The 26,776-nt window shown below is 39.5% G+C and overlaps 1 protein-coding gene across 1 annotated transcript in view; it reads left to right on the plus strand.

Annotated features, from left to right (window-relative positions):
* RELN (reelin) overlaps positions 1 to 26,776 on the plus strand; it is a gene marked incomplete at its 5' end in the record, with an annotated part of 298,722 nt that overhangs the window by 180,740 nt on the left and 91,206 nt on the right. The window contains 10 exons of the mRNA XM_085298374.1: positions 758 to 903; positions 3,960 to 4,111; positions 6,465 to 6,577; positions 8,871 to 9,079; positions 12,347 to 12,475; positions 13,668 to 13,777; positions 16,216 to 16,282; positions 17,276 to 17,509; positions 18,121 to 18,282; positions 22,528 to 22,764. Coding sequence (XP_085154500.1) covers positions 758 to 903; positions 3,960 to 4,111; positions 6,465 to 6,577; positions 8,871 to 9,079; positions 12,347 to 12,475; positions 13,668 to 13,777; positions 16,216 to 16,282; positions 17,276 to 17,509; positions 18,121 to 18,282; positions 22,528 to 22,764 — 1,559 coding nt within the window. The remainder of the gene's footprint in view (positions 1 to 757; positions 904 to 3,959; positions 4,112 to 6,464; positions 6,578 to 8,870; positions 9,080 to 12,346; positions 12,476 to 13,667; positions 13,778 to 16,215; positions 16,283 to 17,275; positions 17,510 to 18,120; positions 18,283 to 22,527; positions 22,765 to 26,776) is intronic.

The raw sequence follows: 26,776 nt of genomic DNA on the forward strand, positions 1-26,776 counted from the left end.
CTGAACTGAGGTAAAAATGGGGAATCMCTGTAATTAATCATTTCTTATTTCCGTTCTCATTTTTAATGTGGCCATGGAGCTAATTATTGCTTTTATCTCTATTTGTTTCAATACAAACAATTGCATAAGGCTCCTCGAAGAGAGCTTCTCCGCTCAGCCGCTCGCTTTTACCCTGAGAAGGATTAGGCACAGGACAGAAGTGTGTTATTTGCATTAAGTGTAACGAATAGCCTTTTCGCTCATACACCTCCGGCCAGGAGTTTGCCCTCTGGCAGCGCGTAACAACTCCTCAGGCAAACACCTCTGCTGGCAAAAAGTCAGGCACGGAGGGCCGGCGTGATTCCCAGCATGAACCACTTAGGCTGACAAAATACCCGTGGCAATATTTGATATTCCACTAAAGCTTTTTTTTGTACRTGCAGCTGTGATTATTGCCAAGCCAGGCAAATTGGTAATGCCTTAAGAAGCAATTGCCGCTCGGCCACACGGTACGTATTTTTTCCGTGCAAGCCCGGTGTTACAAGGGTCTGAAACGCGCTGGTAGGGACGCAGGCGCGAGACCCGAGGTGGTGAGAGCTGAGTGCGGTCCAAGAGAGAGCGAGGGAGACGATCTGTGTTTTAKCTTCATTTTGTTTCAGGCGCTGGTGAGTTGCTGGATAGCGTAAGGGCTCCGCCGCCGCCCTGACGGTGCGTGGGCAGGGCGGCTGCCCTCGCGAGCCGCTCTAACATCCCCTCCTTGTGCTCCTTTCATCCCTAGCATAGCTGCCAATCGGATGGAAACTCCATCTACTTCCACGGCACCGCTGGCAGCGAATTCAGTTTTGCCACGACGCGAGACGTGGACCTTTCCACGGAGGACGCCCAGGAGCAGTGGGCAGAAGAGTTTGAGAGCCAGCCTAAAGGGTGAGCGCCTCCTCGCCGCGCGGGGCGGCGCGCGTGCGGCCGCGGTGCTCCGGCGAGCCGGGGCGGCCTTCACTGAGAGCTGCGCTCGTCTTTGCGGTGCGTTTGCGGAAGATTGCTAGAGGGAACAAAACAGCAGTGCAGGAAGTAACAGGTAATTACAGGTTTTAGGAATGAACACGTCAAGAAAGGCCCGGAGGAACAGTCTGTCTCCAGACTGCCTTCTCAGCAAAGCTGTTAATGAAGAAAGTCCTGCTTGCGAGTTGTGCTGTGGGACCGCGGAAACGCGAGGTTGCTCTGGGTTTCACCCGSTCGCACCTGGCTGCTGCTAGCTCCTGTCCCTGTCAGATCAAATCCGCTGGGAAACTCGTCCTCCCTCTGGGTCCCTGCCCGGGGCACGTCGGCGTAGGTGTGCTCCAGCCGGCGGGGTAGCCGGAAGGGCTGCGGGAGGAGGAGGATTTCGAGGCACGGGCAGGCAGGAGAGCGAGGCGGCCTGCTCTGAGCGCCCGGCACGGCGAGCGCGCCAGGCGGGCGTCCCCGCGCCGCTGCACCGGAGGGTCACCTGGCTCCCACGCGAGAGCGCGGGCGCCTTCAACCCCTGCACGGGGCTTCGAAGATCTCCTGTAGCGGCTGAGCTTGCGAGGGTGCTGCAAGTGTCCGGAAAGTAAGGGAAACCACCTAGAGCAGCAAAGCTGGAAGTCGTAGCACTTTAACCAAAACGTAATTGAGCTTTTGAAGTAGGGGAAAAAGAAAAGTGACCTGGTGGATAAGTGTGACTTTATATTTTGTTATTTTATATACTTCAGTGTATAAATTCTGACAAAAAGAAGATAGCCAACAACTTCAGTGTAGTCTTAATTCTTTTTTATTTTTAAGAAATAAAAAATTTGTCCGTTGCCATAACCCCAGGGCAATGAAAAACAAGAATGAAACACATATACACAGTGAAACACAAACCCAACAACGAAAAACATATACTGGTAGTCTGTGAGTCTCTACAGACGATTGGTTTCAGCCTACAAAATACTTCGTATCGTTAACAGCTGATTCCAGCGCTGCCTGTGTTGTGTCTAAGGTAAAGAGACCTTTTCACGGCACGTTCTAACGTGTCCTCTGAACACTTCATTTATTTTAGGCTTACAGAAAAAATACTCACTGTGAACTCTTTCCCAGTCTGAGTAACCAACCCATGACGTAGACGACACTGAACTCTGTCGTTGTCAGGCCATTTCAGTCATATAAAGCACGAATGAAGGTATCAARTTCTCTCCAGAGACAGGAAATAAGTAAAAAGTTTTGTAGCCACTTCCAAGAACAAAAAAAGTGGGTGCTTTTTCACAAGGTGGGGCTGGTTAGTAAACTTTCCACTGCACTAGGCATATCTGTTTTATTCAATCGTCTACTTGTGTTATTAAAAGCTATGTCAAAATGCATTCCCTAAAAGGGAATGATCCCAAGAAACATCCGTGGTCTGCATCACTCATGGCCCCAAGTTGTTTTGTGGGTCGTGTGGGCCCTTCACTATGCAAAAAGAGTGTTTTAACTGAGCTACACAGAGCATGTAAAAGGACCAATGGACCAGTGTGAGGTTTTATTGTATAAAATAAAGTAGGCAGAATTATTTAATTCCAAGAGACTCATTTTCAAAATTGTATTTTGATTATATTTCACATTACCTTTAGAAAGTCTGCCCAACTAAAATAGCTCACAATTAGYGTTATGTTAAACTGAAGAGCCTTGCAACACAGCACTTTTTTGTTTACTATATCACAGCGCAGGTTAACCACAATTTTGCAACCAAATAGATCAGTGTGGTTCATATACAGTTCTATGTGCTTCCATTAACGTAACAGTGTGGTTGCCTAAAAGTGTTTCAGTAAGGCTAATCTGCTAATTCCTTTGTAAACAACTGAAAGTTTTAAAGCAGAGTTTTTAAACAGATTCGTAGTTGRCTTCTATGATTTAGATCAATAGGAAGACTGGCAGCCTTTGAGAAGATSCTATACATGCATTTTGAAATAATTTAAATGATTAAACTGATAAATAGGCTGTTGTCATAATGGTTTTTGAAGTTTTCTTACAGYGAATTGTTGCTAGAGATCATTTCTGCTAAGACTGGACAGGAAGTGGCTTTGTCATCTCACAAAGATTTCAAAATTTATATATTTTTCTCATTCATCGTGAATCACACTGGCTAGTTAAATTATTTGATGATCAGAATTTAGTGATTCTGAATAATTTCRTTGCTTCATCATCCTTGTAATTTTAAAATGGTTTATTGTGAATTAATTAAGATTTCAACAAGAATAAATAATATWTCAAACCAAAATAATGTACAAGCTTTCAACAGTTCATAATCTTTCAAAATATTTTAATTGAGTTTTGAAGAAACCAACACTTTCATCATGAAAACATATTTTCAGTAAAAAAATATTTAATTGAAAAATTCGGCAACAGCTCTTCTAATTATCACTGAATAAAAAATATGASAAAATGTTGTACAGAAAAACTGAGAAAGATCATATCATCACATATTAGAAACACAGCAGTCTTTTTATACTCTGCTCATGTGTTAGTTTAAAACTATTATCCTAAATGCTCAGAAAGATTAAAAGAAGTTATTTTCAGCTATTACCTACAAATTTAATAATTACATAGCAGATATGGTGGACATGTTCCTTTTCAAGTTTCACTGATCTATAAACCTTACATTGTGCAACATGAAACAGAATGCAGTTATATCTTACTTTTATGCCATGAAAATAATGAAGATAATAGAGCAACATATCATTAAATATTTGGTAATAGAATTGAAAGTCTCATCTTTTTAGAAATTTGTGGGTTTTCCCATTTATTTGATATATTTATGATAATTTGTTTTATTTGAGTTGAAAAGATAGTTTTTAATATGCAAATAGTGTTGTTGTAGGCATCATATGTGAAAAGCTRCATTTTAATATCCTCAGCTGAAGCAGCAACTATGTGTAGAAAGGGACTCCTTTCTACGAGTTTACCAGTAACATGTCTGCACCCTCACTGCCCACTGTTGACCCCTCCAGGTGGGATGTATTTGGAGCCATCATCAGTACTGAGTGTGGGACACTGGAATCTGGCTCAGCTATGGTGTTTCTCAGAGACGGAGAAAGAAAAATATGCACTCCATATATGGACACTACAAGTTACGGAAACTTAAGATTTTATTTCAGTATGGGTGAGTATGTACTCCTTATGTAACAGAAGATGTGAAACRATTGAGATTAGAATTAAATTGCAGAGCCTGCATAAATATTTTAAATATTCCTCAAAAGAGGATAGCTTTGATTCATGGCTACGATACCCATAAGACTGTGAAATGGATCACTTTAGGTTAGACTAAGAGTCTGCCTTGCTGGATGCCCACACAAGAGCAAGAACATGGTGGGCATTCAAACTCCTTCCAGGAATATTCTCCCCAATGTCCCTGACTTGCAYGTCAAAACCTTTCTGAGCCAGATAGGGTGTTCTGGATTTCGTAGCTCTTGGTGAGTTCTTCTTTTGTGAATTTATATCTGGCCCTTTTTTGACTGTTACATACRTTCAGGTCCAGATTAAAACACATAAAGGTGTCTTTATTCAATGTCAATGTCTAAATTTTCCTAATAGTCAGAGGAGATCTGGTCATTACAGTTCCTGGAAAAAGCTATTCAGCTCAACTTGAGCCATCACTAATAGATCACCTGAACAGCTCTCTAGACTCCAGTGACTGCACGGGTTGGCTCTCCCGTAGCATAAGGAAATTTCAAATGTGCCACAGCACGTTGATGAAGACAGGGACTACGTGTGGCATTCCTCATGAGAAGCACTAATGTGGTGCTACGATCGTGTGTGGACCTTCCCTGTTGGGATGAAGTGCAGCCTCAGTGATCTACTAGGGCTAAGAAGGCAAYCAGAAAAGAAGCTATCCTGCCACTGTCTCTCCCCACAGTTGCTGTCAGTGCAAGCATGTTAATTAGGTGTTGTAACAAAACAAAATTCATATGAGCATAGTGTTTTTCCAGAACTTTTATTTTGCACAAAAAGGAAATCGCATGAGAAGGTTATTCTCTCAACACCATGTTTAGAGGTGGTGGGGACTTTTGTTTAAAAGTAGAGAATAATGGAATAATAAAGGAGGAAGCAGAGACTAAACTTGTGACCTCCACAAGCAACCTTCTGAATCAACAAGAAAAAAAAAGCTGTATTTAATGAGTGGAAGTCCTCATGTTGTTGTCCTGAATTGTCGCATATCTCCTCTGTGTTACATGAATTACCAGTAAAGCACAGGAAAAAGATGATGCTTTTTTCTAGATCTTCCAAGCATTACAACACCTGCAAGAGAGACAGGAAAGAAATTTGCTCAACCTTATGAACTTAGGGGAGAACTTGTCAGCGCATACAGGCACAGGGGATAGTGGAATATCATTTAAATTCTATTCTGTACCTACTTGTAAATTAAATAAATACTAGTTTAAACATTAAGGCGCACAGAGACTTTGAATAGACACATGGATATTCCTTATTACATCAGAATTCACATCAAAGATGAACATCTTACCTAGCTCTATGGATCACATTTTGCCTATTCCACTCTAGCAACTGGCCATCTTCAGCCAAAAAAACAGAGAAAATGTTTCGTATATGCAGCCTTTTTACCTTATGGACCGTTCAAAGAAGCTTCCTCATCCTGTTTTTTTTTCTTTTTTTTAATTTTTAATACCTGTGATCCCATTAGTGTACAGGGAAATGACAAGCTTCCYGTTTCAATTACAGATACTTTGTTTTAAAAAACTCTTCCAGAACAACAGTGTGTGACGATGTCCCATCTTGTTGTAACTTTAAGCAGCACTTATGCTCAAATGTACCAACACATTTCCTCTTCTAAAGAAGCTTAAAAAGTGTTTTGGGTTCTACAAATATGAAGATATCTGAAGTCCTGCCCCTTTCCAGTGCGGTGACCATGTCACAAGTTTTGTGTGATAGAGCAAACTCCATCTATTCCTTCTGAGATGGTGGTGCAGACAGTAGAAGATAAAGCACAGCAGATAAGGTGCAAAGTAGTTTCCCTAGTATCTTACTGTGAGGAAGTTCTCAGCTGCAAAGAATCAGACTGAGAAGTTTCTACAGGTCTTCACATAAGATGTGAGTGGATGTGAGTACTAAATAAATCACTGATCTAGTCCAAACACATGAGAACTCAAATATTTAAGAGCGGAGTATTTCCATGTAAATAGGATTTAAAACATACAGATAGATGTATGATTTTTTGGCCGCAGTATTTTCTATTAAAACTGTTCTAATATCCTGATTAAGAGAGTCACTTGAGGCTTTCAAAATTGTCAGGCCCTTGATCTCYGGCATGGCCTGTCTGATCAAATAGTTCTTATACACTGTGTCCTTAGGACTTGTGTTCTTTTGTTTCATACCCTAAGTTAAATAACATCTGATTGTAATTATGTCCATAATTATGATAGTGTAATATGATTCTACTTTCCAATAGCAAAAGTTTCAATTATTACTTTTTTCTCCTTCAAATGTGTGCTGTACAGGAGGAACTTGTGATTCTGGAGAATCCCATGAAAATGATGTCATACTTTATGCCAAGATTGAAGGCAGGAAGGAACACATAGCTCTCGATACCCTGACCTATGCTGCTTACAAGGTAATCTGTCTTAAACACAAGTGGGTGGTTGGGAAAGCTAGGTGGCAATCTATTTTTAAACCAGCGTGACAATGTTGTATATTGAATTCWACACAGGTGGTCAAACATGAGCTTCCCAAGCACCTAAATCATGTCTAGACCTTGCAATGATAAGGTGCAACACAACTCTGCTGTTCTGGCTGGTTACTCAACCCCTGAGCAGTCCTGCAATGTCAGCTAGGGCCAGGAGAGCAGGCAGACGTGAAGGCAGCGGGCAGATTGCTAGCGTACCTCCGAGCATGGGAACATGCAGGAGCCCTGCTAATGGAGCACAGCTCGCCTTGCCTAATGGAGAGCCGCACTGCTCAAAGGTCCGTGGGGGCCCTAGGTGTAGCAGACATCTAACAGTCAGCAAAGCTTTRGTGCTGAACTCAGAGAACAGAGGCAGGCCTTGAAATTGAGGGTCTTGTTTTTTGTGTGCCAAAACCATGGAATTTCCCAGAAGTCCTTTACAATATTAATTATCAGAGAATACTAGAGCCARATGCTTTCATCTGAGGCCTGCCAGGGTTATACAACTCCTGTCAGCATTTAAGAAATTGAGAGGAGCATTCACATACTCAGTTCATCAGCATCATCTACGGAGTTGAAGGCAGAGGTTTAAGTGTAGGATATTTCTGAAAGAAATTATGAAAGTCAGCTAATCCCTATCAAATATGACTCCAGTAAGCCTTCTTAGGTGGATTTTTGTATGCCTTCTTATGCATGTGAACTTGTTCCACAGAGTGGATGGTGTGTCCTTTTGCCATCAGCTGGAAACTTCAGTGGCAACATCTCCTCCCAAGTAATTACTCTCATCTCTGTTTAGGCTCCTTCTTGCTAGCCACAGTTTGATACTCAGGAACTATATCCTGGAAGGGTCTGTCATGCTGGGGAAGTGGCGAGGAGGAAAGCTACTCAGAAATGCCTGGGTGTCTTTGTTGTGCTTGGTGCAATACCATTCACTGACCCCCTAGAAAGCCTCCGGTTCGATGGCCAGATCTACATGCCCTGACGTGATAAGGAGTTGGGTAGTTTCCTGAGATACAAAGAGAAAAACTGCATGGTTTACACTTCTTATTTCCATTTTTAAATACTCTCATGTGCCCCTTGCGAGGGCCTGCAGTGATACAGGCGTAAAGTCTGTAAGCAACAGAAAGCAGTTACGGACAGCGCATGCAGGCAGCTTCCCTTCTGCTTTCAACACAGCCTCCTTCAAACTACATTCAACTTCCCATCACCACTTCCAGGCAGGAAAAATAATAAAGTCAAATYGCTGTCAGGATCCTTTCAGTCTAGGACAAGGAATAACTTAGACCACATGTACCCTGCTACCAAAGTAACACAGCTGTGCAGTGCCCTTAGCGAGCCGTCACAAAAAGATGGCAAAAATCAATACACAAAAATGCATGTAATTTGCACGGATGCATGTGCTGCAAATTAAGCTGAATATGTTTATACAATATGTAGGAAATATGRTGTTAAAAATGCAGCTGATTTCAACCACATGTCTGTAAACGTCTGCATTTTCACTGTAATTCGAACATTGAGAGAACCAATGTTTACAGTAAGTTTTGGGCAGAATTTGTGTTGAGTCACTTGCATTGTTTCATTGTAGTTGGTTTCCCTCGTCTCCTGGTTCTGTGTGAAAGACAGGGTAGAACTTTTTTTAAGACTAAGGAAACTGTAATTGTAAAATAGTAAAAAAAAATTAATTGGGTAACTCAGGGAAAGATAGGATCTGAAATTACACTGAATTCATTGTGGAGGGTTTTTTTTAAAAACAACCAGTTTTAAATCTGACATCCTCTTTTAACATAATAAAGGTCCAATTACGTTGCTTTAGGACAAAGGCTAAGCTTCGTAAAGCAGTTTATTTATTTCAGCAACATAACATCCTCCCCAGATAYGCCTGTGAACTCGTAGTGTTATTCCATTCTCACGTATTTAGGCTGGATGTGTAGTTACATTGCTTTGTTACTGTGAGCTGAAAGACTTCAGAACAAGCGTCATCTTCAGACTGATCCCAGTAACGTGATTATCAGCGCTGGTGCCCAGAGTGTATATAGCTATGCACGCAATATGAATAAGTTTTTATTTTGGATCTTCTGTGGAAAAAGATCATTAAAGAAAAGTTAATAGAAATGATACAAGGAGAAAAATGGGCATGTTTCATTCAATGTAATTGAATTGCTATTTTAAAYAGTACTTTTCTGTATAACTTTTTATTATTATTTGTTTTATTTAAGCCTAACTGATTTAATTTCTATTAAAGGTTCCATCTTTGGTTTCCGTTGTCATTAGTCCGGACCTGCAGACTCCTGCGACCAAGTTTTGTTTGAAACAAAAAAGTCATCAAGGCTATAACAGGAATGTCTGGGCTGTGGATTACTTCCATGTCCTTCCAGTGCTCCCTTCCACTGTGACTCACATGATCCAGTTTTCCATCAATCTGGGTTGTGGAACTTATCAACCTGGTAACAGGTACAACAGGATAGATTTCTCTTTTGATTATCAGCTTTCTGATATATTTTGTTTTGTAGCATCTAATTAATTGTTTGGATTTTTTTTTTCTCAGAAAGTAGAAAACCAATTAATAACTGTAAATACATGCTACTCAAAAACAAATGTTTCTTTTCTTGACCTTCACATGCCCAGGTTTCTGTGTCTCACATGCAATAAGAAGTGTATTCAACAGATTTCCAGGTTGAAACATGCATTTTTCTGAAATATGCCCRTGATTTTGGAGGGACTTTTGTGCCAGTTACCAATGAATTTGAGATTTACGTCTTAATACGGATGTAGGGGTGAAGGTATTAAAGGCAACAGTAGCAGCTTCACCTGCTGACCTCCCAGAGATTATTGATGCCACAAGCAAAAGTAATTCCTGCAAGATTGGTGATAAATGACCCTCATCCTGAAGACGATCAGTGGGAGGACCTCACTACCTGTTGACTGGCCACAGAATTCTTTYGCTGGCTTTCCTTTACAAAGGGATTCAGTGTGTTTTTTTCCATGGAGTTAAGGAACAGGGAATGGAAAAGAAGGAAGTCATTTGCTTCTGCACAGAATCGCAGAAATGGTAGTTGGAAGGGACCTTTGCAAGAAGTAGGAGTATCACCAGCACAGGTCAGGTCATGAAGGCTTTGTCTATCCATGACTTGAAAATCTTCACTGAAGGATATTGCACTGCTCTCTGGGTGACCTACGCTAGTGCTACACAATGAGTAAAAAAGTATTTCATAATGTCCAGTCCAAACCTTTCAAGCCACAATTTTATGGTCATTGCCCCTTGTTATTGAACCTGCCACTAGAAAGGAGTTTATCTCTGCCATCCTTGTTGATTTTTCTTTTCTCTTTTTTTTTATATGTATTTTTTTCTGGAGTAAGAGCCATGCCACAGGTTTAAAGTAGCTAGCACACTGTAAATTCTTATCATATCCATGATCCAAGGCAACTTCTTCCGTCTGCAAAGAGCTGCATTAGCATGACAGTCCTAGTAACTYGTAGGGCAGCAGAACTCAAGGGGCTGCAAAAAAACAAGGCATCACACTCATATTTGATATGAAGGGAAGACAATTACATTTTTTATGCACAGAAAGTGAAAAGATTGCATGTAAACACTCTTAGCCAGTCAACATGTTATATATATAAAATCTCTATCTTAAATATTCCATTACTAATGGCAATTAGTATATTTTGAAAGATTAATTTTCTTCCTTCACGTAAACTATTTTCGAAGCAGAAGTGAGCTTCTTCATAACAAAAGAATCACTAGCTCCCCATAAACCCTATCTGCAGTTCACAAATATTGTAACACTTCCTCTCTCCTGGTGTATAGCATTATTCATAATGCTTTAGTTACTGTAAATGTAAGAGAATTGCACAGAATATATTCAGTAAATATAGCCCTTCAGGATAACAGTATGATTAAAACTGAAATGAATTAGTCAAAACCTCTATACACAATTTTAGTACACATTTATGATAGCACACGTATCATACACTTAATAAAGTAATATTCTCAGCCAATTACAGTGAAAATGAAAAGTTATAATCCAATAATTTAGCATTGAGGTGATGAGTTAGGACTTTTATAAAGCTTCATTGATATTACTTAAAACAGAATATTGCAAACTAATTATATGGAAGAAATTACATTACAAGAGTATTGCAGTATAATACCGAATCCTTAACAAATTAAGCACTTGCTTATATTACTTTTTGATGATCTTTGGAATGTAAGACAGCTAAGGTTTTCCTTTCAACCATATATTGTAAACGTGATATTTTTAAAATAAATTACAGTGAAATGCAGAGAGAAAAATTCTAGTAATAGCTTCTTGAAAACTTTTCAAAGAACTCTTGAGAGTACGGCTTTAATAATCCATTGCCCTAGACCCGTTGAATGGTCTCAGAGATTTCCTACTGTTCTGTGGATGTGGATGTGGATGGTCTGGTTTGTTGCCGGTCTACGTGACCAGAGGAGGCATGTCTCTTTCCTGGCCAGTCTGGAGCCTTCTCGCACGGTTGTGTCCCTCTGAGCCGTGAAGGTCTCCATGAACCGCTGCAGGCTTTTCGAGGGGGGAGGCCCCTCGGCAGGGCGCTAGGGCTCGGCAGCCGGGCGGCCGCCCCGGCTCCTACGCGCGCTGGTGCGCTGGGTGCTCTCCGGGCAGTGCCCCTCCCGCGGCCCCCGCCACCACCTGCCGTCCCCGGTGGGGTCTCACTGGTCCATGGTCCTCTGCTGACCCGCATTAGGCATGACGGTTGCAGGAGGCAGGTGACTACGGAGCCTGGGGAAGCTGGTATTTGCCAGCGAAGGAGGGGAAGAGACAACCGGTGCATAAATAGCTGGTGCCCCGGCTGCAGATATGAACCGCTCCATGGCTGGCAGAGGAGTCCTGTCCCTGCGTTACGCTGTCTGGCTCTGGTGAACCCAAACTTTTCCTCATTATTCTGGAAAATTCAATACAGTTGTAGCTGAAGTAAGAGTAACACCAGCTTATTTAAACACAGCATAAAAGCTCTAGCTAGTTAGTGGCCAAACAAGGGCTGAAATGAAAGTTCAGACAGTCTTGGCAGTGTATGATATAGGTTCCCCTTTTGGTATMTGAACAGTCAGATTTGTTTCATGTTGTGTTCTTTTGCATTCAAGGACTATTGAGAATAGTCAAACTCTTCCGTATTTCTGCATCAATTATCAGCAATAGTAGAATTGGGGGTTTCTCTATATTGATACTTCTACATTCATATTTATGCCAAGTATACTCACTTTTTTTTTTCCTTTTTTCCTTTCTTTCTCTTTCTTTTTCTCTTTCTCTTTCTTTTTCTTTTTCTTTTTTCTCTTTCTTTTTCTCTTTCTCCCTTTTCCTTTCTCTTTCTTTCTCTTTCTCTTTCTTTTCCTTTTCTTTTCTCTTTCCCTTTCCGTTTTCCTTTCTCCTCTTCTTCTTTCTCTTTCTCTTTCTCTTTCTCTTTCCTTTTCCTTTTCCTCTTGCTTTTGCTTTTGCTTTTCCTTTTCTTTTTTTCATTTCCTTTTCCTTTTCCTTTTCTTTTTTTCATTTCCTTTTCTTTTTCCTTTTCCTTTTCCTTTTCTTTTTTTTCCTTTTCTTTTACTTTTTTTCTTTTTCTGTCTCTTTCTTTCTTCTCCTTCTCCTTTTCCTTTCTCCTTCTCCTTCTCTCCCTTCCTTCCTGTCTTCCTTCCTTCCTTTTTCTTCCTTCCTTCTTTCTTTCTTTCCTTCTTTCCTTCCCTAGTGTCAGCTTGGAATTTTCAACAAATCATGGTCGTTCTTGGTCCTTGCTTCATAGTGAGTGTTTGCCTGAGCTATGTGCTGGACCTCATCTTCCTCACAGCACGGTCTACGCCTCTGAAAATTACAGCGGGTGAGAGTATTGTCTACAAAAATAACTGAGATGTAAGATTAGAAAAGGATGTGAATTATAGGTGACACAAGAAAGCAGCAAAGTGTGCACCCCCCTGTAATGTTTCATTTTTGACTAGCTAAGGACAGCAAAAAAGGAGTGTTCTGGTCTCTCCGGCTGCCCAGTAATGAAATTTAAAATATATGAGGCTGCTTCTGTGGTATAATATTATTTTTGTAATTCTAGACATAAATTGCAAAAGCCCTGAGGACAACATACTGGTAATTAAAAGAAAAGTTATACCCTGTCAAAGCCATAAAAGTTTTCTTCTTAGAAAAACCATCAGTCAAAACCCTGTTTACATGCTCAGACATCTTAACTCACCTGGAATCCCAATATTTGGGTTACAGTGAAAGACATCCTCTGTAYTTCAGCAGATGGACACTGTTATTATAATTGCATTCTTATAGTAATCCTTGCTTTTATTAAGTATCTTTGGTACCATTAAGTGCAAAATGAACTTGTGAACACTTCTTGCATAGAGCAAATCCTATGATTGTATATCTCACTGTATCCCACTTTCCATAGACGCTTCAGAGTAGTACCATGCCATGCGTATGACCACGAGAAGAAAGTGTAGTGGAAGTACTGGTATGATCTGGTGACCCCCCCATTTCTGTGTCATTTTCATAGAAGCCATTAACGCTGGTGTGTGTAACAGGTACAGCGTCTGGAGGACATGAGAGTGACAGCCCAGAGGGGGAGTAGGCCAAATCCTTTATGGCCCTCTTCTCATTCCCCGGGGTTTCRACCCAGCAGAGATCAGTCATATCAAAAGGTTTAATTCTACATGCAATTTAAAAGATGTTCATTGTGATGGAGAAGTCACTGTAGGAAAGTAGCTTGTGATCTTTGTTGACTTCATGCATTCATAAAGAAAGAGAAAGACTGGGTTTTATAATGCAGTAAATAACATTCATATCATACTGTATGAAAATACCAARAGCCACATTCTTTATTTTTCATTTATGCTTTCTAAATCTGTAGTGACTTCATTRATTCATTTGAGCAGATTTTAGAATTAACAATTCTAAAATTAAAACAATTTTAGATTAACAATGTCTTTCTATAAAAGTAAACACATCTGCAAAATATACAGCTTTCTAACAACTATCAGTTTAAAATGTTAGAATTTATGTTATATGTATTTCAGGTGGAGCCGAATAACTGTTCCCCTTCCCAATGCAGCATTAACAAGTGACACCAGGATTCGATGGAGTCAGACAGGACCAATCCTTGGAAATATGTGGGCAATCGATAATAGTTAGTATTCTTATCCACGGTTGTAATACATCATATGAGTAAATTTTTATGCACTGCTTCAAGTAAAAGCATACTTTCCAGAATCACAGTTAGGGAGATTTTCAGTTTATTCTACTCCTTTTCTTTTTTTATACACTTGCTAACAAGTATRTGTTGAATCTGGAGGGGAATCCTGTCATTTGAAAAGAAAATCTTCTGTCTCAATTATTGACTTTTTTTAATTGAATGCTTTCCAGAAAAAGATACTGGAGGCGAGGGCCTACTATAACATTTCTTCTTGACTGCTTAGTCCTAATTACATAAATAGGTACTACACTGGGCTATTTTGTATTTTAAAATACAAAAAAGTACTTTAGGAAAACAAGATATAAGATATACATTATATGAAATGCAGAAATAAGCATGATTGAAAGGGTATTAGATTTGAGAAAGTGTAAATTTCTTAGCTCTCTAATTGGCGTGACGTGTTTTGGAACGAAGTAAACTATGCCTAGAATTTGTTTTGCTAGATGAATCAATTAAATACATAATATAAAGATTAATAGTGATGTGAAATTGCCTGTGAAATTTGGTAGAGAATCCTAATAAGGTTTGATGTGAAGCCTGGGAATGGTAAATACATTTCACAAAATTTTAAAAGTAGATTAATGCCTAGTTTTGAAAAGAAAATCTTTGAAACTGCCAGGATAATGTAATGCCCCGAATTAAAGTTTTTCACAAAAAGTAATGAAAATTGCTCCCTTGCTCACCTTAATTGGGTACAGTATCATCTAGACATTCTGGATACAGTACTAATCCTTGTCTTTAGAGATGATGACAGAGGTCAAAAGGAAAGTAAAATGAAGGAAAAATATTTGAATATCTACATAAGAAGGCATCAAAACACTGATGTCTGTGATCATCTGCAAAGGTGAGTTGATACCTAATGAAATGCAGATTAGAGCTGTTGGAAAGGTTTACAGAAATAAGAGCAAGTGATGGGAACAGTGATAGGAAAAGACCTGCAAGTATTAACAAACTACTGAWATTTTTGAATAGAGAGAAGAATTTCAAGGGTTCAGCACTCTGACTTCTAGCTTCAGAACAGTTTTCTAATGTGAATTAAGCTCTAAGTGAAATCTGGAATCTGGCCATCTTTCAGAAACACTGGAAAACTGCCAACCTCCGTAAAGCTTTTTCATTGTGAACAACATCATTACATCGTTAACCCTTCTACTTTTCCCACCTCCTCAAAGAGACCTYAGCACAGGCAGATAAATCAAGCAGACAGAACAGAATTTTTGCACTCTGAAAAGCGAGAAAATCTGGAGATCACAGGAAGTCTGATGGGGAATTAGTTACAGGGAGTAACTAACGGATTTGGAGGGCATCTGCCAAGGAGTACTGACGCACTGCTGTGATGGGCAGCGTTATGAGACAGGGATAAGTACAGGTGGTCGTACATGGTCTCAAGTTGGTTGGTATTTGAATGATGATCCAAAAGCCACAACACAAGTGGGTAACTCCGAGTAACAGTTGCTGAAAGGGCGACACTATCCAAGATGAAGCCATGCTTATCAGGATGCGGTGTTAAAAGAACATTGTCCACAAGTACGTTACTGCTTTGGACTATACYCAGGTCCAGATAACGCTGCTGGTTTCTCAGCATCAAGCCTACATGAAACCCAGCTCCTGACTGCAAGATAAATACCTGTCTTCATGATAGTGCAATGAGGTGCAGATTATGCTGAGGCTTGCTAATCTTTCCAGCCTTAATATTTTTCACAAAATATCAACAAAGATTAGGAATCATTGGAGGAAAATGAAATAAAGGAGTAAGACAAGCACAAAATATTTTTCAGTGCATATGATTTGAATTTTTATTTCACCTGAAGAATTAGTGAAAATCCATGATGTTTAATGTTTCCCTAAAATAAATCAGGGTGGATTGTGATTCCAGTAAATCCAACAAAAAAATCCAACAATGAATTTATGTTGACTACAGTGAGAGAAGCWAGAACATGTAATTGGAATATATGCATATATCAAGAACATATAATTGGAATGTGAAAATATCCCCAAAACAAGGTGAAGAAAAGGGAGAGCAAGAAAATGGCCAGTACAAAGCAACTCATCCAATCTTCTCTTTCACAATATCAGAAAAATAGAAAAATTAGAAAAATCAGGTACATTAATTAAAACATCGTCAGGGCCTCAAGCCCAAGATAGATATTACCCATTGAATAATAAATTATCCCTGGCTATCCTTGACACAGAGCAAAGAATTCTACAGAAAGATACGAGCAAATGCATTTTATCCTTTGTAAACCTATGCCATCAAGGGGGGTTAGGATAAAAGCAGTAACTGTACGATCAGGTCCATCTACTTTCTTGTATTGCTGCTCTTCAGTTTATCACGTAACATAACCCTCTATTTAACTAATTTCTTTTCTCTGCAGTTTATATTGGTCCATCTTGCCTCAAATTCTGCTCAGGGAGAGGACAGTGCACCAGAAATGGCTGCAAGTAAGAGTTATAACTCAACAGTTGTATTCAATTTCTGTCATACAGTTCGCTTGATGATCTGAAAGTTGAAGTGTTTTCATTTCAGTATTTGCCTTTGGAGATGATTAAATATAAAACTAACATAGCTCCTAGAATGCCTAAAACTCACATGATAGATAAGTGAGAAAGATCAATCTTTTTAAACAGCAGCAAATTCTATAATTCTCTTATGATTCTCTTTCAGGAGAGAATCTGACTTCCAGTTCACCTTAAAAMGAGCTACATAGTACATTGAAATGTCAGCGATGCATGCTTTATACCCCTTTTACAGGAAATTTGGAGCTAGTTCACTTTTTTATTATAAAAAAAATTTATACTAAATTGCAGAAATATTTTGTTTCAAATTTTCATAGTTCTAATATCCCATAGCCTAATAGACCTAAGGTGCAGAGGGTTTAGAGTTAGRCTTGTTAAAACTGTTTCAGCTAAAAAATAAAGATACTGACTCCAGATCAGTAAGCACTTTCAAAGTATTGATATAACTAATTTCAGGTTCTAAACCAAGTCTGACCCACCGTGCACTGTGTTCTTTTACAGTTTCCTGTAATCACATCTGACATGCTACAGATAAAAGTAAATTAATCACTTCACATATGAAGAACTCTRAATTATGTCAATGATATTTTTGTACCAAAGACAAACTAAAAAAAATTCCTGTATGGTATGTCATATGTAGATACTGTTTGGGTTTTTTTAAGGCATAATCTTGATTTTTTTGATTGAAAAAACACGTTATGAGTAGAAAAATGGTATTAGCTGTAAAATACTAAATAAATACCTAAATAAAGATTAAAGTGGTTYTTGGTTCTGAGATTTGAGAGGAGCTTTGTAGGTATCATCTTCAGATCATGAAAGATTCCAACCATCCCTCTAGGCTGCCAACCAGCCACAGGAGAAGACGGGTAAAAGGAAAAGATGGCACCAACTATGTTATTTCATTCTGCTTGCCGCCAGGTGTGATCCTGGTTTCTCAGGGCCTGCCTGCGAGACGGCTTCGCAGACCTTCCCCATGTTCATCTCGGAGAGCTTCGCCAGCTCCCGGCTCTCCTCCTACCACAATTTCTACTCCATCCGCGGTGCTGAGGTCAGCTTTGGCTGCGGGGTCCTAGCAAGCGGCAAGGCCTTGGTTTTTAACAAAGATGGGAGGCGCCAGCTCATCACATCTTTTCTGGACAGCTCCCAGTCCAGGTGRGTAGGAAAGAGTGGCGATACGATGTAAAGGAACGGGGAAACGGCGCTGCGATAGGAGTCCCTGCCCTTTCGGCCACAAACCTCTGTGCTCTTAAGCCAATCATTTTAGCAGGAAGAGAAGTTTTTAAAGAAAACTCTCAATTCCATGTTTTAATTGTGATTTAATCCCCATGCAGCATTTCCTTTCTTTTCTTCCCAGCTTTGTAAACAACAGGGCCTAAAATAGACTGGGGGGGAGTTATTGAACAGCCAGGTTGGAAAATATGAAATGTTAATATCAAACCTGAGTGTCAAAGCCAAGCGCTAATTAATTATTTATAAGGTTCTGTTCATTTGACAGCTTGTGGCAGCTGATTAGATCCATTCACTATCTCTGCCTCCTCTTCAGTGCCTAATAAATAATTAAATGCTGTAAAATTGGCATTTTTAAAAAATATGTGCCACATTGCATTACTTGACAGTAAAAGCAAATTGCACATACAAAAGCCCATAACTGATATTTATCAACATTTGTCTGGATTGAGGAGATCAGAAAGCAAACCTGGGTAGTTAAAAAAAACCCACTGTGTAAATGGTACCTTACAAGTATTAATGTAATTCTGGTCCAGGTTCCTCCAGTTCACACTGCGCCTGGGAAGCAAGTCGGTACTGAGCACCTGCAAAGCACCCGATCAGCCGGGCGAGGGAGTGTTACTGCACTACTCCTACGACAACGGCATCACCTGGAAACTGCTGGAGCACTATTCTTACCTGAACTACCACGAGCCCAGGTGTGTGCGTGGGTGTTACGAGGAGTGTTATCTGTATGCAGTTAATCCTGGTCGTGGGAGTCGCGGCAGCGCTGAGAATAAATACTTCTGCGCTGAGATGTCCGTGCCCAGGCGGGGGCACCTGGTGCGGGTGCGAGCCGGGTGAGGGTTGCACACCAGGAGCTATCACTCCCCCTTTTTTGCCTGCTTCTATAGCAAGGAATTTGTGGATTTAATGAGGTCCAGCTCTCAGGCGACGTGGCAGAACAAGCCGAGGCAGCGCGGGATGAAGAGGAAGAAATGTACTGGTGGGAAATAGGGGCACGTCGCTTCCCAGGGAAGCAGCTACTTGTAGCAAAAAATTAACATAAATTATTTGCAGCTTTGAAGYGAAAGATACCTTTACTACCACATCCCCTGGGATTAGGAGTTTGCAGGCACAGCAGAATGAAGTCTGACCATGACGGTTTCTCTAGGTCTGCAGGGAAATTGCTCCTGCTGTGTTTATGAAAGGGATTACACGACTTTGTGCCTGTGAGTGTGGGTTGGATTCGGTGATCTGGGAGGACCTGCCAACGTCTGTTCCTGGGGAGCTTTGCAAATCATGAGGAAGCCAAACAAAGAGCTCATCRTGTTTGGCAGCACCTGCATATGGCTCCAGTTTAGAGATATTTATCCATATTTAACATATTCAGGGAAGAATACATTTATTGTTGCATTTGTGAAGCCGTCTACCRACTTGAATCATGCACACGCAGAAGGAATCAAGAGTCCCCGTGAGTGTGTGTGCGCTGCAAGCCCGGAGCTGTTCGGGCTGGCCCTGCGTGGTCTCATTCAAATCGGGAAGCAGAGTTTCATGAGACCCTGCAACCAAGCCAATAAATAAATCTGGGTGAAAGGAGGGGCTCCGTGAGGGGCTGGATGAGGGGCAAAGCTAAGAGTGACTTTGCAGGTCCCTGCCAGTGTGTCTGCTCCTGAGTCCTGCTCCGCGGGGTGCTGCCCTGCGTCCTGTGCTGCTCCTCTCCAGCCAGCTGCAGGATAAGGCCTGAGTAAACCTCAGGTATGGGACTTCAGACAGGTGTGCATTCACTTCAGCTACATGTAGCTACTTATAATTTACATTTACCAAACTCAGATCAGCCTGTATCAAAAAAAAAAAAAAAAAAAAAAAAAAAAAAAAAAAAAAAGATTAAATTTCCTCCTCTTGTTAATAACTCAGTGGGACAAAAGGTGATTAAGAATATTCTAATGGAAAAAAAATCATATCAGTTGATGTATTTGCTAGAATCAATAAGAAATTTATTATCTTAGTGGAATGACTGTATGTGGGCTTTAATTTCTGAAGTTTTAAATGTTTCCATAGGAAATATCCTATGACCTGAAACATTCATAAAACTTGTTCAAAATTTCCTTTCATGTCCTTTATTAGAGTCACATAGATATTTTATGTTGTCTTGTTTCTAATTCTTAGATTCAAGATTATAGCTGTAGGAATTATATTTCTCTAAAGGTTTTTAATATATAGCACTGTTAATTTTTTATAACAAAAAGGAAAATACACATTCTGGTGACTTATTTTAATGAAGTTTAAGATATTAATGTAGTAAATTATATTGATGCTAGATTTTGGAGATTCAGTATGAGACACTTAGTTTCTGTTGTTCTGACAGGGCAAAGAGGTAAGTGTAACGTACTCAGATTAGGAAGGTTTTGCCATGGGATATGTACAGTCTGCTCCAGGTAGATAGAAAAATGACAGACATACAAACCTGAAGGTAATGCTGGCAATAATTATGATGAAGAACATGAAGATAGCTTCACCTTTTTTTATTATGTTGTCTAAAAATATCAGTATTTTTGGTAACATAGATGGACTGCTGTAAAGTTTGACAATCAATCTGTATCCAGAAATGTAATTAATCTTCAGTCACACAAAAAATAATTACACATTTAATGTTCTGCTGAAAAGATGCATTTAATCTGCTAACATTTGACAGCTGCATTTTTCTTCTGAGCAAAACAGCGGTGGCTTTTCAATATTAGGTATGCGCATAGCTTGAAAGAACGAGATCAGAGCAAAGGTCTCCCAGCTGGTTTTTAAGAAATCTAATGGTAGCTGGTAATRTTAGTAAGAACACTTTTCTTCTCTGCAGCAGAAAAGTCATTAGCAAGAATCTCCCTCCCCCTCCATCTATCTCCAACAAATCAAAGCCAGACAGAGAAGCTGTTGTAACTGTAGTTGTAGCCAGGTTCTGCATGCTAACATATGTGCCGTGCACGGTGGTTTACACTAGCGTTTTTAAATTGTGTTTGCTTGATCCCCTGGGATGAGAAGCTTATTTTAATGTGTTGAACATTTTAACAATCTATCTGTGTACCAGTGGTACGTGTTATAACTTAGGATTTTCTGTAAATTTTTGTCAATGAGGATAAGTCTCCATGTGGGTGAGCTTATGACAGAGTTAAGAGTTAAAGGGAAGATACAGGAGCAKTTAGCCACTAAGGGAGAAATGTGTCCAGGACCAGAAAGGAGCATTACCTCACACAGGTGGCTGCAAAAGTCGTGTGCTGCGTACAGCGTTCCTGGCAGCCGGGAGACCGGCTTTCCTCGGTTTCACACCARTGAAAGACCAAAGCATCGGTTCCTTTTGGCATCGGCCGCAGTTTAGTGTCATTTGCACCTTTAAAAATTGACCCCCAAAAGTTGTAGCTTTGACGCTAATTAGGCATCTCTTGGTGGGAAGAAATAGTAGCATCATGGTTGTGTGCCTGGGAGCGATGGGTCTTTTCCTTTGAAGGGTCTGAAGGTCTGAAGTTTACTTGAGTGGCAAAAGAAATGTATCTGTCATCCAGAGGGTTTGCGCTACTGATCCATTGCCACTGGGACGTTGCAGCCCATTTCTTTGACAGTCCCTTGATGCTGCTCTCTTAACCAGCAGAAAGCTTCTCGTAGCCAGTCAGGACTTTCTGAGTGCTTCCCACTTGATTAGTCAAGTGGCTAATTGATTAACACATTCTTCTTTAAAATCAGTGTGTCATTACACATTGTATCATAAATTTCATCTTTACAAGGATAGTTAGCAAGTCATTTTTAAGAGCATGGTTGGGATGGTTGGGCACTATGAAAGCCAAAGGCACAAGACTGTTTCATACACATGGAATAAAGCATCAAAACAAACACCTTAGAAAGCACTAAATCTGGAAATACTTGGTGCAAAATGTAAGACGGTTTTTGTTTGTTTGTTTACTTCTCCTCTAATAGAGAAAGAAAAAATATCAGCTACACGATGAGTTTGGTGAAAATGCTTTTGCCAGCATCTAATTACACACCAATGGAGACAAATGTCCCTTTTGCCACCCTGTTTCACATGTGTGTTGCACAGGGCATCACAGTACTGGTGATTTATGGAGCTTTCAAGAAYGTGTCATTGCTGTGGCAATTAATGCATGCTCCCTGCTGCTGTGTACAATAATTGCTGCTGGAAATTAGATATTACTCTTAATTTTATTTGCAGTTTGTCAATTACAGGTTTGTTGACATAGCTGCCATGACAAATCAGGTGACCTTGCATACCAGGATAAGCTCCTGAGATTTACCTACAGTAGCATCTCTATGCAACCACTGAAAAAAAGTGTGCACCATAAAAGATTACACAAAATTGCGCTACCTGACGAAATGAACCTTTTCTACTTGAATAGGACAATTTACAAGGGTTGATTCTTCTAGGACAAGAGACACATAGGCAAGAAATAGGTGCTGTACTGAATCAAGCACGGGTATTAAGAAGTTGCATTTCCTCAGATCAGGACAAAATCCTGATCTGAGGAATCACAGAGTCTGAGAAAGTGGAGCTGCAACTTGTAAGTCAGTGTTAATAGATCTCCCCTTTGCAAGTTGAAGCCACTGGATTATGGCTGGGTTTCAGCTAGAGGGCATTCAGATTTCTTCTGGCAAGGAAGAGCAACTGTAAAATCTGCAAAGATCCACAGTAGAAGCAAAATGTGCAGTATCTGTGGAAACCCTTYGTGGCTTTTGCACGTGGTTGTTTTTCCAAGAGAGAAACCTCTCTTTCTACCAAGAGAACTGTAATGATTCTCCTGCCCCTGTCACCAGCAGAAGCTATGCCAGTGGAAGCTAGGATATTTGGAGGCTGAATTTAACCTATAATTTTTAGAGTCAATAGGAAAAAAGAACCGTAAAATATGCCCTCCTGGTATTATTACATGCAGCAAGACTTTCAATAATAATTTTGTTTTATTTTCCAGAATAATTTCTGTGGAGCTKCCTGAAGATGCAAGACAATTTGGCATTCAGTTCAGATGGTGGCAACCATATCACTCTTCTCAGGGCGAAGACGTATGGGCTATTGATGAAATCATCATGACCTCTGTGCTTTTCAATAGCATTAGCCTGGACTTCACCAACTTAGTTGAAGTTACGCAGTCACTGGGATTCTACCTGGGAAACGTTCAGCCTTACTGTGGTCATGACTGGACGCTTTGGTGAGAACGTTTATTCATTTATATTCTACTTCTGTTTTCTTTGTCTATTCACCCTGCTAAGAACTAAGTGATTTCTGCAAATGAGTCTTTCTGGCAGCTATTCAGAGTAATTGTGTCTCATCCACACATTAGGAACAAAAATACAGTCACTGATCTAATTGCAATTAGGAGTAAATTTTTACACCTCATTGCACAGAGATTTATGTTTGATGGGAACTGTGAAAGTAGCATTTCTTCCGCCAGAAAATATTTAAAGAGTTCCCAGTATAAATAATATGGAAAAAATCTGTAACTATCACTTAAAATCCAGCTAGATTAATTCAGGAATACAGGCTATGAAATGATCTGTAAAGTATAGACTCTGAATATTTTATAAGTAACATTCCTGTCTGTTTGTGCGGACATTATATTACACTTCAAAATAGGAAAGACAGCAGAATGTTGGCAGAATGCTGTAAGTAGCCATTTGTAGTTATTTTGCCTGGTGCTGTGATCARCATTACCACATGCATCACAGTTATATCCAAAATGTGCAGTGTATTTACAAACAGAAAGCAAGAAAATGTCACTTGCCCTAAAACAATAAGCATGTACCTTTAAAGGCAACAAAAAAAATAAGAAAAAAATGAAAAAGAAAAATATGTTAGCATTGTGCAGAAATGAGCTCTTTTAGTAAATTGCCAAGCTGTTTCATAAAAATTAAATTTTGTAGTACATGAATGTAATGTTTGGATTCAATACAAGGTAACCTCAGTTTAATTTCTGTGTTTTGATTAAATCCAGATAATATAGTTTCATCTTACTCTGATCAACATTTAAACCTACTATGGGTTTAATTAGCATGGATATTTTTATTTGGAGAAAGTACAATTGTAGTGATTATAAGAAACCTTAAGAAAATATAAGTAATTGTAACATCCCTATGGGCATCCAGAAAAATACCRTAGGAGTTTTATTAACAAGTATGAGTGAGCAATCTAATTTGACTTTCTGATCATCTCTCAAACTAAAAGGCGTTGGCTTAGCAGTAGGAACAACACCGAATGCGTTCTCGTGGTGATAATGAGGCAGTAGAAGCACCATTAACCACTTTAATAAGGACAGGGAAGGTACTCGCTGCTCATTAAAATGAAACAATGYGTTAGGGCTCAAACTGTTTGCATTTTCTTAATCAAAGAGTTGGAATGAAAGCCCTTTAATGACATTGTTTTCTCTCTGTTCCTGTAAGACCAGTTTATCATGATAGGGGGGTAGGTTATTTGAAGTTCCTCTTTCTTTTCCTCCTATGACTCTAAATCAGAATCAAAATAATAAATGCTAAGCTAAATTCTCTGTTCCACATACAGTCTGGGATTTGTAGTGTTCTGTCATAGTGGAAATGTTGATCTTCCCATGCGTCAAATAAAGAAATAAAGCCTTTGCAATACTTCCCTACTATTTATGTATAAGTATTTTTCATTATCACTGGAAGACATGAACTCTGTCCTTCACTGACCTTGTTTGTCTCAAGGGAAATTTTTAAACTTATACAGAGTCTGTACAAATGGCTGGTAGTTAAATTAATTATTGTKGGCTTTTCCCAGCTGTGAGTCCATTTGGTTCTCATTTTCTAACTCATGACTTTCTACGAACAGAGTTTGCAGTAGCACTGAAACCATCCTCTTGAGAAAACTCTGACAATTGCTTTTTCATTAGTAGAACTATAGTAAATATCCTATAAGTCATTTTACAGTGTGTCATCTCAAGGCTCATTTTCACTAGGAGACCTTTGATTAGGCCTTCATTTCAGCTTCAGAATCTGTAAACSTAAAGTATTTCTGCTTAAAATTGGAGAAAAATGAGGAGGGGATTTTTTATTTTTGTTGAGGGGAAGGTTGTTCATTTCAGTATCTGATGGCATTTAGAAAAGAGTGGTTTTGTTGATATACACAGGTTCTAAGCAAAGTTGCATTTGCAACTGTTTTGTCATGGTCTGTAACTGGAAGAGTCATTTGATTTGGTGGTAATCATCAATATTTGGTTTGACATTAGTTCTTAACACTTGCTTACAGCAAGTGTAGTCTGTACACTGAAGGGACTCCAGGACACAAAGTGTTTTATGATGTATGTCAATACCTCTCCAAAATGCTCTTATACAGGCAAGGTTTAAACCCAAATACGTCTGGAGTATTTTGGAATCTGTACAGTCACTTGCTGAGATGCATTTAACTATTGCATTATGAGAGTCATTATGAGAGTGTCCCTGGAACAGGCTGGCTCATAATGAACTACCAGTATGGGACAATCTAATACCATTGCACTACATCAGCTTGATATTTTACCCATGTTCATAGAATATTTTGTCTTTTAGTTWGTTTATTACTCCACCATATGCGGAATGTTTCTTTCAAGTAAACAATATATTTAAAGTATAGCATTACAATTAGGAGTTACCTAATGCAGAAGGTATGATGTGATGCAAAAAGACAAAAGCTTCCCCTGCATTTGATGAAAGCAGAAATGGGACCAGTGTGAGTGTTTGGACTCTGCCTGTCGTGAAAATTCAGTGAAGCTTTACAAAATTGGTTGTATATGTGTGGCTTTTCAGTATTCCTGAAAGAACTGGCCTTGAAAATGTAGTAAATCTGGGAATCCCCTAGCAGTTTAGAGAAGGGACGATTGGCTGACATTTGCCGTGATATCATTCCCAGAAGTGCCAATTAGTTCGCAGCGCTCAGAGGTGGAGTGATGGTTCTGCAGGCACCGGTGGGTATTGTGCTCCCCTGCCTGCACAGGTCTCATTATATACCCACTAGAAATCAGCCCACAACTAAATATTTATACAAAAAAATATCCTCTGTATTCTTATTTCTGAAGATTTTTTAGCTAATTATTATTACACCAGGAGCGTTAGTCTGCTTTCTGTAAAATGTGGATATGTATTCCAGCTATGTGTTTCTTAGAACAAAGAAAGAAAACATTTGATATTCTAGCAGAAAAGCCTCGCCCTAACCATATCCACAGGAGAATTGGCAAATGAAGAAGTGGCAGGTAAGGTGGCGCACACACCTTTAATGCTAGCATTGTTCGGCTGGAGGCAGTCTGTGGATGATGAAGGACTTTGTGAACCCATAATATTCCCCCCATAATTTCCTCCCCTGCTTCTTACAGAACATCACAGGTTGTCCTCTTCATCTCCTTACTAGCTTCCCTTTTCATGTTTTCTTAATATTCATTTTAAAGAGCTGTTTTGATTTTAAAAAAATGCTTCCTTAATGTACTTTGAACGTTATCCAGTGGCTGAGTTAYTACATTAAAATGAATACTAAACTTAAAGTGTTTTAATCATTATTTGACTGCTACCATGAAAAAAAAAGCAGAGAATGAGACTATTTTTCTGATTATTACTGAATAGAGAGAAGCTTTTATGGAAACAGAGACAACATGAAAAATTTAATTTTTTGCACCTAGGCTGAGTGCTAAACATTCACTTTTTATTAGGTGTGTGTACTTATGCCTTTGGGGAAGACAGCTTCTAAGCAGATGCCTAATCAGACTATTTAGTTTCAATTTTCTTATTCTGTTCAGTTGAACTTTAAGTAACTCTGGTCTGTTGTCCTCAGATTTCTGTGTGCAATGCCAAATCATCCAAATAACTGATATATGTAATTTTTGCTGCCTAACTGAAAGGCATGGATGTACTGGCAGATTTCCCAAGATGGCTTCTGTAAAACTTTGATTTCCCACTTCAGTCATCTATTTTCAAGTTGCATTATAGAAATTAAAACCACGTCAGCCCAAGTCAGCTTTAAATTTTAAATTGATGATATTTGTCATTTTGAAAAGCATAAGATRAAGTTTGGAAGAAAAAGAAATTCTGACATTATCCAAACAAATTCTTCTGAGACACATTCTAAATGCATCTGAAAATGCAGCCACAAACTGCAGGTTGTCAGCTGGACTGTTGATAAGTGTATCCCCTGCTCAATTGAAAATAATCCATTCTATCGAGAAGAAAAAGCCTAATGACACT

The sequence above is a fragment of the Rhea americana genome, unplaced genomic scaffold, assembly GCF_003343005.1.
Source record: "Rhea americana isolate MKP2758 unplaced genomic scaffold, rheAme1 scaffold_1, whole genome shotgun sequence".
Classification (NCBI taxonomy): Eukaryota; Metazoa; Chordata; class Aves; order Rheiformes; family Rheidae; genus Rhea; species Rhea americana.